Source organism: Pelodiscus sinensis, chromosome 7, assembly GCF_049634645.1.
Source record: "Pelodiscus sinensis isolate JC-2024 chromosome 7, ASM4963464v1, whole genome shotgun sequence".
NCBI lineage: Eukaryota > Metazoa > Chordata > Testudines > Trionychidae > Pelodiscus > Pelodiscus sinensis.
Genome location: NC_134717.1, coordinates 28,147,217 through 28,161,519, shown reverse-complemented (window position 1 = coordinate 28,161,519; position 14,303 = coordinate 28,147,217). Strand labels below are relative to the sequence as shown.

Here is a 14,303-nt window from a genome sequence, read left to right as displayed (position 1 = left end):
GTTGCTGGCAGGTGTCCTTCAGCTTTGCATATGCCTGTGGTAGTTGGAAGTTATTGTCTTCAACAGGAAACCATGGCAACTGGAAGAGACAAGATTTGTCAAGTTACTGGGACGTGATTGCTATGATGAATATATCTTTTGTGAAGTATATTTCTGAAGTATTGGGGAGAAATACCAAAGTGTTCAGAAGCCACAGAAATCAGTAATGTCTGTTTACATAGGAGAAGAACAAAAAGTAAAGCATCATATAAGTGTCCCCCACGCCTTTCGCTGTAAAATCTAGTCAGAGGTACTCTTTTGTAGCCAAATATGCATTTGGTCCACGCAAAGAGAGAGATAGGGTCCATCTGCAGCAGAGATCTTTGTCACTCTCATTGTTACAAATTGACCCATTATTGTTAGTTCTGAGTAGTATGGATCAAACAAAGAGATTAATTTCATCCACAGAAAGGTGAAGTGAGCTAATAGCCTAAAGTCTTAAAGACAACTTGAAATCTCATCCATTTTTGATAAATAAGTTAAATGGTATTCAGGTAATACAGTTGCCTCAGCCCCTCACCGGTTTTTGTGGATTTGCAACCATATTTTCCTAATTTTTAAAACCCTTTTCTTTGTTGTTGTGTGAAAAATCTACACACACAACAAGAGTGAATGAATGGCCGTAGGAGGAAGAGATTCTCCTGAGACTTTCAGTGGGATTTATTCTCTTAAATCTCTTTAGCGCTTTGCGAAAATCTCACCTAAATGAAAACATAGGAAACAGTGAAACTGTGAGGAATTTTTCTACTTAGAGGTTATAAGGCACTCTGAAACCAAAATAAGTATCCACACAGGAGGTGTTTTTTTTTTTTTTTTTTTTTTTTTACCAATCTCACTAAGTTGGTTTAGAGATCAATCAGTTTTGTGTACAGCTCTACTCTAGAGCTAGGTGAACAACACATTTTTTTTGGTTCACTGTCAATTCAGAAAACTAATATTTTTAAAATGGTTGAGAGTTAAACCAAAAACTAAATTTTGAAATTTTTTTAGTGAATTGATAAGTTAAAAAAATATTTCTAGCTGAAAAAAGTGTTTCATTCAACCATAAACAAAAATGTTTCTTTTTGATATCCTGCATTTTTTAACATTTTAAAATAAATTTGAAGGACATTTCAAACAGAGAAGTCTCTTGCAAATAAATGGCCAAACAAATCTTCTGAGTAATAACAACACTTCTGACAATATGAGGCTTCAGTGTAGTCCCCTTGTTATCTTTATCTCAGCACTTCCCCTGGGAGGAACATAAAATGCTCCTGTAGTGTTCTTCCTCATTTGTTACCTGTATGTTAACCTTATTCTTAGGCTTTGTTACACCAGAGAAACCTGTCTCCACTGCAGTCTCTCTCAAACTGAGCCCTCCCAGTCTACTTACAAGGCTTAGCTTCATCTTCTCTGGTCAGGAGGCACCTTCTCCCAGTGCATAGTGAGGGTTCTTTGCCTTGCTTTGCTGATGGTGGGAGTTAAATCCCATCACACTCCCCGTTTGTCAACCCACTCAAGGATTAGGAACAATTGTAGTCCCTACATTCGTGTGTCAGGGAGGGGGCCCTAACAGTCTCTCTTGTTCCACACCAGTTCACAGAACTGGGCAGCCACAACATGCATGCCCCCTGTGCTACTTAGAGCTCTGAGAAGAAGTCTGCTCCCTGAGATACAGTTCCTCCTGGAACACCGCTTCACACCATTTTACTCTGCCTCCCGGCAAAGTGATCCCTTCATGATATTCCCAGCTCTGGGCTGTGACTGAATGCCACCCTCCAGGCTGCAATGTGAGGAGTGTTCTTTGTGGTGACCTATCTCACGTAGTACAAGTTGGGGTGTGTGTGCATGACTGTGTGAGAGAGAGGTGGTTATAGTTTCCCAGCTTCCAAGCCTGTGTTCTAATATTGTGTCTGATGTGGAGTTTCTTTGCAGTCTTGGACACGTGATTTCATTAGACTGCTCTGGGAATGCCTCCCTGCCCTAGCCCCCACGAGTACCCTGCCCAGACCCCAAACTCCCACGACTACCCATCCCCCCACCTAGACCCCAAAGTCCCACGAGTATCCTGCCCCCCTGCCGAGGCCCCCATGAGTACTCTGCCCAGGGTCCCACCTGCCCCCTTTCCCGTGCTCAGGGCCCCACCAGGACCCTGCTCCTGTCCCCTAGCTCCTGGCCAGACACCTACCCCCAGCTTGCTCCTGTAGCCTATTTTCTACCCAGATTCTGCACCTTATCCCTATCTCACTGACTGGCAGCCCTGTCCCGCACATTGGCCCGAACCCTACAACCCCAGAAGAATTAATCTGGTCTGAGGCCTTAAACCTTAGTCCTACCTACCCTCCCCCCATGGGGCTGGGGTGCCAGGGGAGGGAGGTGTCTCAGTTGCGGCCACATCAGTGAGGTTGGGGGGGGGGGGCTAGCAGGGTTTGGGGGTTTTTTTGCATCTCACTTGTGTGTTCCCTGACTGATTTTTCTGTAGGTCAGTGATCCCGACCCAAAACAGGTTCCCCGCTCTTTCCATAAATAAAGACAATGCTGAAACATTTGTGCTGGACATATTTTATTTAAAAATGAAATCTGGCCCACAAGGCCCCATCTGGCATCAGAACACCCCTGCATCCTCTCACACACTTCAATCCTGAGCCTATCATACACAGGAACCCTCTGTCCCGAGTGTCTCACATTCCCCGTCTTTTGCCACAACACTACTGCACAATCCACACACTGCAAATCTGTGTCCTGAGCCCATCATGCTAACCCTAACCCCTGCCCTGAGCGCCCCTCATGCACCCCAACCTGAACTCCTGCACCCTCACATCCACAAGCCTGTGGTTTGCTCAGCACCCCCAACCCTCCACCTGACTCCAACACTCTCCAGCTTGGAGCCGCCTCCCTGAGCCAGAAGCCTCTTTTCCACCTCTTCCTGGACCCAAATTCCGTCTCAGAGCTTGCACCTTTCACCCCTTCCCACACCCAAATCCCTCATTCCCACCCCAGAGCCCGCACATCATGTCTCAACCCAGTGAGAGTGAGTAAGCGCTGGGGACAGCAAATGATGGAGAGGAGGGAAACAGAGAGGGCGGGGCCTCTAGAAAGGGGTGGGATCTTGGGGTTTGCCCTGACATTTAAAAAGTGATCTTGGGTGTAAAAAGATTGGAGATACTACCGTAAAAAAAATTTAATTTTCAAATTTCATACCAAGAAGTTTGTAAAGAGGATGTGAAGAACAAAATTCTGTTTCATCTGGATTGCCTTGATGACAAATTCATCCGCTATTTTCCAGAAAACTTTTCTGGCAACCCCATTCATAAATGAGTACGCAATCCATTCAACGTTGATGTTGATTCATTGCCAGAAGTATTGCAAGAACAAGCACTCAAAATAAAATATGATTCAAGTGTGAAAGATAATTTCAAAAATACAAGCTTGGAGGAATTTTGGATAAAATATTTCCCAATGTATTCGAAAGTTGGAGAAGTAGCACTACTTATTATTCTTCCATTTTCATCAACATACTTCTGTGAAAAAAGCTTTTCAAGCTTAGTCACATTAAAAACAAAACAAAGAAATCAACTGGATGTCGAAAACTATTTGCATTGTGCACTTATGTCTTTCAAACATAGGATTTCTCAACTCATGAAGAAAATGCAGCATCATCCTTCACATTAATTTTGATTTGTTTTTGCTATTTCTTAAGTTAAATTACATTTGTATTAAATTTTTGTGTCAAGAAAAACTATTTGTGCATATTTTTAATTTTAAATAATTTTTATACCAAGTTTTTATGTTTATTTTTAATTTTAAATTACAAATTGATTTTTTTTTGTTAAAAGGGGGGGTTGGATGATGGTAAAGAAGAGGTGGTGGGGCGTGAGGGATTCTTAAAAATCAAAAGGGGGGTGTGATGCTGAAAAGTTTGGGAACCATTGCCTTAGAGGGATGTTTGAAGATTAAAGTATTTTATAAACAGGGCTCAACAAATAGTGTAATCTACTCGCCTATAGCGAGTAGATTACACCCCGGAAGAGCCAGCGCGGAGCGATCTGCGCAAAGCGGAGAACCGTATGGTTGGCAAGCAGGGCTCACCGCTGCTCAGCGAGCCCTGTTTATAAACATAAAATAAACACATCCATCCATCTTTAATTAATTATGGCTCTACTGTTCCAGTTGGACTGAGATACACTTCAGCTTGAGAAATTATTTCTGATATCAGACCTCATTAGTACAAGGAGAATTTTCTGTTGTTTCTCTCTCTATATATATATTGTTGCACTTCCTCAGACCTGTTGAGGAATAAACCTGGACAAAGGGTGAGCTGAGCAATATTGCTTTTGGGATTGTTTATTGGCACAGATTCTTAAGAGTCAGCGCGCATGCACACACACAGGCAATTTGGAGGCAGGTTGCAAGTGCTCACACACACACATACACACACAGAGGCAGTTTGGAGGCAGGTTGCAAGTGCGGTGTAGATTACTTTTGATTTCGTTGGTGGCTAGAGTGCTGGCCAGGAGTCAGCTTGCTGGTAACTCGCCCATGATGTTCCTTGGGAGATCCCTTCGGATCTGCAGGAGGCTTTACTTCCTCTGGGCCGGTCCGAGGTTTCTGCTGTGATGTTACATTTTGTCCAGGAGAGAAAGAGAGAGATTTTCCGTATGCTTCTCACTTAATTTATCTGCTTGTAGATACATTGTCTGCCTTAAAATGGATCCTAAACTGCCTTTTTGGTTGGGTATTTCTTATTCACACCTCATACGCATTCCACAGGTTAGATACATGTTCATAAGCAATATGGTTTCTAAGCAAAGTGGTGTCTCATAGCCTTGGGTACAAGAAATTGCATTGTACTACAGATAACAAACCAAAGGCATGATAAAAAGCTTAACAAATTACAACTAAGAAAGCCAAGGGAAGAAGGGAAAAGCAGAGGAATATGTCTTGTGAAAAGGAGGAAGGGAGTCGTATCCGACTGGTTACGTGTGTGTGTGTGTGTGTGTGTGTGTGTGTGTGTATAATATATAAAAACAAATGTTCCTGCGGGATGACAGTGACATCATCACATCACTCTGGGTCCCGACTGACTCTCCTCTCCCCCACACCCTTTCCCTCAGTCCTCAGCTGTGCCTATCTCCTCCCACTTCCACAGTGCTCAGGGCAGAGCATGGGGCCTGGCAATGTTCTGGGGAGGTGAAAGCTGTACCCCTCGCCTCAATGCATGGCCCCTCCCCTCTTAGTTCTGGGTGGGGGGCAAAAGCCACGTGGTGCTGGGAGCCGCAATCCACGAACCACGTGGTGCCAGGAGTCTCACAGTTCCTACCCCCCCATGCATGGGGGAGGGCAGAAGTTGCGAGCCATGTGACCCCCCTGGGCTCGGCCCAACCCCCTGGAGGTTGGGGAGGAGGGCCAGGCCTGGCTACACAATGGTTTCAGCCTGGCCCAACCCCCCAGAGACTGGGGGGGAGAGGGTCAGGCCAGGCATTGCCTTGCCCAGGAAAGGGCGGTTTAGGGTTAGGCTGTGGCAAGGGTATAGGTGGGGAAGTGGGGGGGAAAAAGGCCTGAGTGGGCTGTGGGGGAGAAGGGGTCTGGGCTGGCGCGTCTGCAGCCTAGCTCTCCCCAGTGGCGGGAACCAGGGGGAGAGGGGAGAACCGGGGTTAGTGAGCAGGGGGCAATGCTCCCTAGTATCTTTGTATAGGTGGATGGATACCTACATACAGAAAGAGAGAAATATATGTAGTAATGTCGAATTAAGAATTGTGTATTTGCAAACATATATATTATCAGTTAAAAATGAAGTAGATAAAAATTATACATTTGTTTGGGGTATTTTAGTCCTTAGTACCATGGGCTTTATTTGAAGGGGGAGCTTCTTTATTTCTGCCTCTTTTTCTGTCTTTAATGATGATATAATACAGCTTATAAAACACATCTTACTGTTATTGTATCATTTTCACACTCTACAACACAAAGAAGTCATGAATCCTGTACAGGACAGTAAATATGTGATTTCAGTGTTGTTGTTTTCCTGTTTTCTTATTCACAGAATATCAATAACTAGAGTGACAGCTGACATTTCTCTTGCTAAGAGGTCTGTCCTAAATAATCCGAGCAAGAGGGCAATAATTGAACGGTCAAATACCAGATCCAGTTTAGGTAAGATATTAGCAAATATATTGCACTGCAAATAGGTATGTCCAGGAATAAAGGGACAGCTTTTCTGTTATAATCATGAGATGCCTATAGCATATGTCACCGAAAACAAGCAGGAATTGCAGAAACTATATTTTAGCTTTGTGGGACCACGTGAAGGCTGTGGCATTTCCAGATAAAAAGCCTTTTTTGCAGTCCCCCAGAACTTTTCGGCACAAATATAAATCTTATGCACCTATGCTTGATCAATTGCCTATTGAAGTCAATAGGAAGAGTCTTTGTACTGACTTCATTGGGCTTTGGATCAGGCCAAAAATCTATCTGAATTTAATTTCAAGTGATTTATTCCCAGACTGATGCAGAGGATTTAAATGGGTAAATTCAAATTTCACGTGCTGATGGAAGGAAAAATTTCCTGGGGATAAAATTCATCCCATTGTGTGTTGGGAAAAGGATGGTGTATTACAGAAGCTTCATATTAAGTGCCTAAGTGAAATATAAGTAATGCTTTACTGCAAGTATTTTCTGTAAGAAAAGTAAAATCTTTTCTGGGCCTCATATTAAGGATTGCTTCATTCTGAGTGGTTGATTTTGCATTTTAAGTCACTAATACTGTGAAGAAGACAACTGAAATATTTAGAAATAATCAACAAATGGTCTGGTAGCGTTTTATAGACTAACAAAACATGTACATGATATCATGAGTTTTTGTGGGCACAGCCCACTTCTTCAGATGATCGGAGTTTTGAGTTTGGGATGTGCAGAACCAAAATAAATAGGAGAGAAGGGGGGTGGGAGAGAAAAAAAAGGAGGGGGTGGGAGACAGGGAGCAGAGGGTATACCCTGTTTCCCACACTGTCTTTTTTTTTCCTTCTCTCCCCTCCACCCTGTTCTTTCCTATTTATTTTAGGTCTGTACATCCTAAACTCAAAACTCCAGTCATCTGAAGAAGTGGGCTGTGCCCACGAAAGCTCATGATACCATGTACATGTTTTGTTAGTCTATAAAGTGCTACCAGACCATTTGTTGTTGTTTTTTCTGTACAGACTAACTTGGCTACCCCCTGAAACTAGAAATAATCAGTTGGCCATGTAGCCAGGTTATTGGGTGAACCATGTTTTTAACTGATTGAGTCCATGTGTGTTTGAGGGATGCCAAAGAACAAATCTTAATAAGTAACCTCCTGCTTAATAGGTTATTAGAGTAACAATTAGGTGGATAGTTTAGATTGACCACAAAAGAGCATTTTTATTCATAATTTTACTAATATTTCCAAATATAGCAACTATACCAGAATACCAGATTCATCATATTACATAAAGTAAATATTGAGGATTAGTATTAGGGATGTAAAGTTAAACTTAATGGGTTAACTAATTAAATGGGAGGGGGCTAGAACGGCCCCCTGTGTAGTGGGCAGAGGCTGCTCCATCCCAGCTGCTTTCAGCCCCAGGCTGGGGGCTGAAAGTCGGCAGCCTCACATGAGGCTAGAAGCAGCAGCCAGCAGCACGGGTGGACAGCCCCTCCCAACCAGTGTGAGCTGGGAGTCTGCAGCATCGTGTAGGGCTAGAAGCAGCAGGCCTTCTCCTCCTCCCCTCTCCCGGCTGCCACTTCTGGCCTTGCACTAGGCTGCCGTCTCCCAGCCTGCGAGCCTGTGCAGGCTGGGGGTATGTCTAGTCTACACCTCTGTTGACAGAGAGATGTAGATTAGGTACGTCGAAATTGCTAATGAAGCAGGGATTTAAATAGCCCGTGCTTCATTAGCATAAACATGGCCACCGCTTTTTTCTGAAATGGAGCTTTTTCGGAAAAAAACAGCAGTAAATGAGGTTTACAGGATCTTTCAAAAAAGGTTTATTTTTCGAAAGATCTCCATTTAGACTGCCATTTTTTGGGGAGGGGGTTTCGAAAAAGCTCCATTTTGGGAAAAACAGTGGCCATGTTTATGCTAATGAAGCACGGGCTATTTAAATCCCTGCTTCATTAGCAATTTCGACATGCCTAATCTACATCTCTCTGTCAACAGAGAGGTGTAGTCTAGACACAGCCTAGATGCCGGCAGTCAGGCTGGAGCAGCCCTTCGTGGGCAATGGGTAACGGTTAACTGTTATTCCATAAGCATCACCCATTAAGGTGGTTAACCAGTTATCCATTTGCATCCCTAGTTAGTATAAAGTGTGGGGCAGAGAAGTGACATATCTATTTTCAGGATCTGTATTAATTATAGACCACTAAAACCTTAGCCCAAATTGCTTTGCATTTTTTGGGCATTCCCTTTCTGCAGAATGCCAGTCATACATTAGCTGCAAGGTCAGCCATATCACTGAGCTAAGCATTAATATTTGGTAGGGATCAACTTTTCCATTTTTTTATTGATTAATTTTTTAGCCATCAAAGGCTGCACTTTGGAACTGTGCTGCCTTGTTACCAGGTTATCTTCAGATATTGGGAGTATATCCAAGAATTACATTTAATGGGAAGGGTTCCCACTTAACATCAAATATAAAATTGATCCTTTGACCTAATTCATATCTGAAATGCTTGATACAGGATGCTCTAAAAACATATGAGCTGATGTAGTATCAAGAGAGTTAGCATTTGGTTGCTAGCCTATGTTGAGACCAAAGTAAAATTTTTAAACACAGTCAAAAATATATATTCTGTATATATTCATGTGTAAATACTTGAAGTCCATATATTATATGCATACTATATACCAAAGCCAATGGCATATTTGATTTTTTTCTAATCAGTATTAGGATAGAGTAGCTATGACCTGTTTCTGTTGTTGTTTTAGCTGAAGTGCAGAGTGAAATTGAAAGAATCTTTGAGTTGGCAAGATCCTTACAGCTGGTTGTCCTAGATGCAGATACTATCAATCATCCTGCACAACTCATTAAGACATCTTTAGCACCGATTATTGTCCATGTTAAAGTGTCATCTCCAAAGGTAATTGCAATCACCTTTAAAATATAGTTATTTTACTTTTTAAATTATATATGTCATTGTTCTCTGAAATAGGGTGTGTTTTCATTCCCCCCCAAAATGCACATGTTGACACCAGTGAGAGCTTTGTGCTTACATTAGAAGAAAATTGTTTTCGTATACATGTTCTTATACAGGCCAGTCCCTGTAATATCGAAGCCCTTTCCAATAGTGCATTAAATTCCATGACTAATATCTGTCTCATGGTTTATTTTTATTTTTTTCTTTCATCCCCTCCCTATTGGGGGGGAAATTCTGTGTTTACAATTCTTATGCCTTGAAAATAGAAATTTAAACTCACTACGGGTATAAATGAAAATAATGTTCAAGATAGATACAGGATTGACCAGCCTAGAGATTTAAGCCCTAAATTTATCTTCAGAACAGATGCCATCTCTCCCCATCCCACCCATGTTTTTTAAGCCTCCTCTGGAGGGCCACCTCTAGAGGTGTAAGTTTAGATCGGTCCTTAGTGCTTCTGTTGAGGCTCTCAACTAGGGATGTGAATGTGTACTTGGGTACATGGTTAACCATTGAGCCTGGGCTCATGGTTACACACAGCAAACTCCCTTCCCGTGCTGTTACCTCTGTAACAGAAGTAGCAGCGCAGGGTGGGAGGAACCGTGAGCATCGGTTCCCTGGAGCCGCCCGCCCACCACAGTGCTGTACACATGTAGGCGCTGAAAGTTTCAACAGTTCCACATTTACAAAAATAAATGCAGCTTAACATCCCTACTCCCAACCAGGACTTTTACTAATGCCAGTTGTGGTTATTAGGTTTTTGGGATGCCCTGTAGGCTCTGAATTTAGAGTATGAAAGCCACAAAAGTGGCTGCTTTAATATACACATTTAGACCTTGTCTGCATAATTACACGAGTTTAACTGGCTTTTATATTGATTTTAGCCTAATTCAGTTAACAACTAAGTATAGCTAAAATAATATAAACAAGGAGGATATTGGTAAGAGAAGAGTCCATTCAGGACTTAGCACTAGGGATGTTAAAATGCATTCATTTCGGTAAATGTGTAACCGCTGAAAATTTCAGCAGTTACAAGCTTACACGTGGTGGGGGCGTCTGCACAGGAGCCACATGGTTCCTCACCACACTGTTGCCTCTGTATCAGAGGCAGCACCATGAGGGGGGTAGGTAGAAGCCCATGGGTGGCTGATATGCTAGGCAGGGGAAGGCATTGCCTTCCTAACCCACCAGCCTGGCCCCACCCTGACAGTGCCCCCACAATGCCTGCCCCCAGTGCCTGCCCTCCCCTGTGCTCCAGGGCCAGGGAGGCTGGGGCTACACGCCCACCTGCCTGTCCCCTTTCCCCCATGGTGGGGAGATGGCTTGGCTCCTGAGGGGGTCAGGGCCCCAGCAGAAGGGGTGAGGTTGGGAGTGGGGGTGGGGGCTTGCCTCCCCCAGAACTGCCTTTACCAACAGCCCATTAGTGAGCCAGTGCTTGCAGGGAGCTGGCTTAAAAGGGAGGGTTGGCTAATGTAACAGTGAACGTTAACTGATGGGCCCAGGCTCATTAGTTAACTGTCTACACAAGTACATGTTTGCATCCTTAGTTTGCACCAATTTTCATATAAAAAACAATTTTAATTAAACTTCTGTAAGTTTTACTATAGACAGGGTTGTAGGTCCTATCATGATTTTGCAGTCAGTACCTGATTGCTTGTGCTCTTTCACAATTTGCTTGTTACGTTAACTTATGGCAGTTAAGGATGTCTACTGTTATGTAGCATTATATTTCAGGACCATAGACATTGGGGTGAACAGCGGCTTTCAGATTCTTCACTCATACATGTTTTCTGAAATTAAAAGTCTGAATCGTCACGTGGTGCAAATGGAGATACGGTGATTTATATTAGTTGGAGATCTGGCTCACATTCTGTAAGAAACAGTATAATTTGTTTTAACAGTACCCCTTAATGCACTTTATAATATAAGACCCTAATGTAAGCTCAGTATACATAATTTGCGTTCCCTGCTAACTGCTATTGAAAATTCCTGATGTGGCCCTTGTAGTGCTAGTTATACCCATTCTATTGAATGGAATGTTATCTGGAAGACAGCATGGCAGATGTGAGGGGAAGCATCAGGAGCATAGGAGTTGGGGGCACAGGTTTTTTGTTTGTTTGTTTGTTCATTTGTTTGTTTGTTTGTTTGTTTGTTTGTTGGGAGTTTTTTGCAAGTCTTTCACCTAAAGGCTTGCAAGCAGGTTGCCTGACACTATAATTTTCTTTGATAGCTTATAGATAAATAATTTAGAATTCCTAATTTCTCCCGCCTCCTAACTTCTACTAGCAAACATATTGCAGGAAAAAATAATGAGGTAATATGAACTGTGGGTGTTAAAAAACCTTTTCTATCAAAATACACTTCCGAGCAGATTGTACCCATGATATCACTATTGTGCAGCATAATATACTATTACTGTTAGGCTATAATCAAACTGGTGCAATGGCATAATTTTCAGGGAAAATTGGAAAACAGTCCTTCAGAAAATTACGTTTCTTAACAATAAACTAGTACTTTGACCTAGAACAAAGCTAAATCACACTTTAAACTCATTTGGAAAACATGCTATGGGTCAAATCCTATGATGAGATAAATACCTATAAATCCCAGAGAAGTAAACTGAAGTATTTGCATCTGTCTGAAGGCAAAATTTGGTCCATTATATTAAATGTAGTACAAATAAGATCTTACTAACTTCGTTAATCCTGGCATTTGGATTCTTGGTTAATTGGCATTTGGATCTCTTGTATCTGGGGATGTTTAAGTCTTATACTCATGTTTTCCTCTTTTTCTTGGTCAGGTTTTGCAGCGGCTGATTAAATCCAGAGGAAAGTCACAAAGTAAACACTTAAACGTTCAGTTGGTGGCAGCTGATAAACTTGCACAATGTCCACCAGTAAGTACAGATAAAATCATCAAGAATAAAACTCAAATCAATGATCTGGAATTTTGTACTGAATTTTTATCACTTATTATAATTGAATTCACATGTTGTCCGTTGACTTTTGGTGATGCTCACAGCCCTCTAGTCATAGACCAACTAAGATTAAAAAAGGCAATGCTATTCGGTCACTTTTTTTTCTCAAAGAAGTAGCCTGTCTAAGGCCCTAAAATAGCCTCCATCTCATAATTGAGTTTCTGGCACTTCATCAAGGAATGCATTCTAAAGATCATCAGTTAAGAGATTCTGCTTGGCCCAGTGGAGCTATACACTTGCCACAAGCCACTTTGTTGGGGTGGTGATGATTAATTAATGTGGAGTCTTGCAGTTAGCAAACTCGCAAGCTGCCCCAGATGTTTGTCAGTTGATGTAGTAGTTTTCTATGGGGAGGGTATATCCGATACACATAAGCCTGCACCTACTCTCTCCTCCCCCCCCCAGCATACAGATCCGTGAATAAGTTAAATCTTGGCATGCCACTTCTGAAAGGTTGCCGACCCCTGGTATAGCACCTCTGGCCTAAGCCTACCCTCTTGCCCAGAGAAAACAGGCCTCCTACCCCTGCAACATATCAGAACTGCCAGAGGGAGTGGTGGAGCCACCACCACTGTGGGAAGGACAGACTTAGGTATATATGTGCAGAAAAAACACGTTTCCCTCTTCCACTTGAACCAGTTCTCTTGTGCACAGACTGACTTTTCAGGGCAAATTCCTCCTGCAGCCATTGAGACTGCAGGCCCCACCTAATTACATCTCACTGAGGTCATGTCTACATTATGGGCATTACAGTGACATAATTACAGTGTAGACACTGAAGGGACCCCACCTTTCAAAGCAACAGTATCTAGGTGAACGGATACTTGGACCGACACTCGGAGTTAGATCAGCATTGCTAAGGTGCTATGGGGTGTTGGTTTTCCCACTCTTGAATGCTGTAGATCTGTCAACCTTAGCGTTCAGTGTAAACCAGACTTTAACCAATGTCTTCACTGCACATGAAGGTGTGATAACAGCAAAGACATATATACCCATAGCTTTAATTTAGCTAGTGGAGGCGACAATAGTAGTGAAGGTGTAATGCCACGCGCCATCACTAGCAACCCAAATAACTATCCAGAGGCCCTGGAAAGCTTGTACTCAGGCAGCTAGCCTGAGTTCAATCCCACGCCACCATGTCTACAACACTATTATTACCCTTGCTATTTAAATTAGACTTAATTTTTTACTCTTGCTAATTATTACCCTTGCTAGCTAGATTAAACCTAACAGGAGTATTCAACCTGTACTACAGTCACAGCTTCACTTTGCAGTGAAGACATAGAGTAGTAGGGTCACTGCATTACAGCTAACAGCTTTTCATCAGCAGTTGTTGCTTTTTTTCTTCTGCATGCCTGCTGGAAATTGGGCCTCTTCCTTGTCCCCTCTCTGCTGGGAGTCTGAATGCCTTCTTTCACCCATTAGGTTTTGAAGCATAGTAGAGGAGTGAGGATGAATTATTGCTTACAGAAGCTCCTTGCTTGGCAAAAGCAAGCCTGCTAAACCGAAATAAAGAACCTCTTCTTCCCCTGTGCTGTCTAAGTCTTTTCTATCCGAGCTATTAAAAATACCACAATGGCGTAGAACAAATAAATGCAAATAACCACAATTAATAGTTCTAATATTGCTACTCAAGCATTTCAAGTTCATGAGTTAGGCCATGAAAAATCACGAGATTGGCTTAAAATCTCAAAATTTCTTTTTTCTTTTCTTTTCTTTTCGTTTCGTTTCTTTTCTTATGTCAGGTCATTATTAAAAAATGTCAGGTTTTTGAATATTCACTTTCAAGCTTTTCTCTGCAGCTGTGAGGGCCAAAAAAATTCCTTTTATTATATTTGTTTTTATGTGAAAGCTGAGATTCTCCCTTAATTACGTAATTCTGGGAACTGGGGCATTAAGAAAAATGCAAACACCAACTATTGCAAGTCTCTCACGGAAGTTATGAGCATTGTCAGCACATTTTTTGTGAGCAAAGAGGGAGCCTATTAGGAAAGGTGTAATGTCACAAGTGCTGTGTGACACAATGGGGCTTAGCAGATCTTCCTACAGTTTTAAAAAGCTGTAGCAAGCACACCCCTTAGCACACTCATCCTAGCATGTGAAGATATGTGGCATAGCTCCTCCCCTACTAAGAAACACCCCTTCTGGGGCT

The 14,303-nt window shown here is 42.4% G+C and overlaps 1 protein-coding gene across 5 annotated transcripts in view; it reads left to right on the top strand.

The window, feature by feature from the left end:
- The window catches only part of CACNB4 (calcium voltage-gated channel auxiliary subunit beta 4), a 218,361-nt gene that overhangs the window by 179,184 nt on the left and 24,874 nt on the right, over positions 1-14,303 (top strand). For all 5 annotated transcript variants that reach the window (XR_012905162.1, XM_075933403.1, XM_075933401.1 and 2 more), the window contains 3 exons: positions 6,062-6,171; positions 8,966-9,117; positions 11,975-12,070. Coding sequence is in view for 4 of the 5 variants with exons in the window: in XM_075933403.1 (XP_075789518.1) it covers positions 6,062-6,171; positions 8,966-9,117; positions 11,975-12,070 (358 nt within the window). In the remaining variant the exon portion in view is untranslated. The remainder of the gene's footprint in view (positions 1-6,061; positions 6,172-8,965; positions 9,118-11,974; positions 12,071-14,303) is intronic.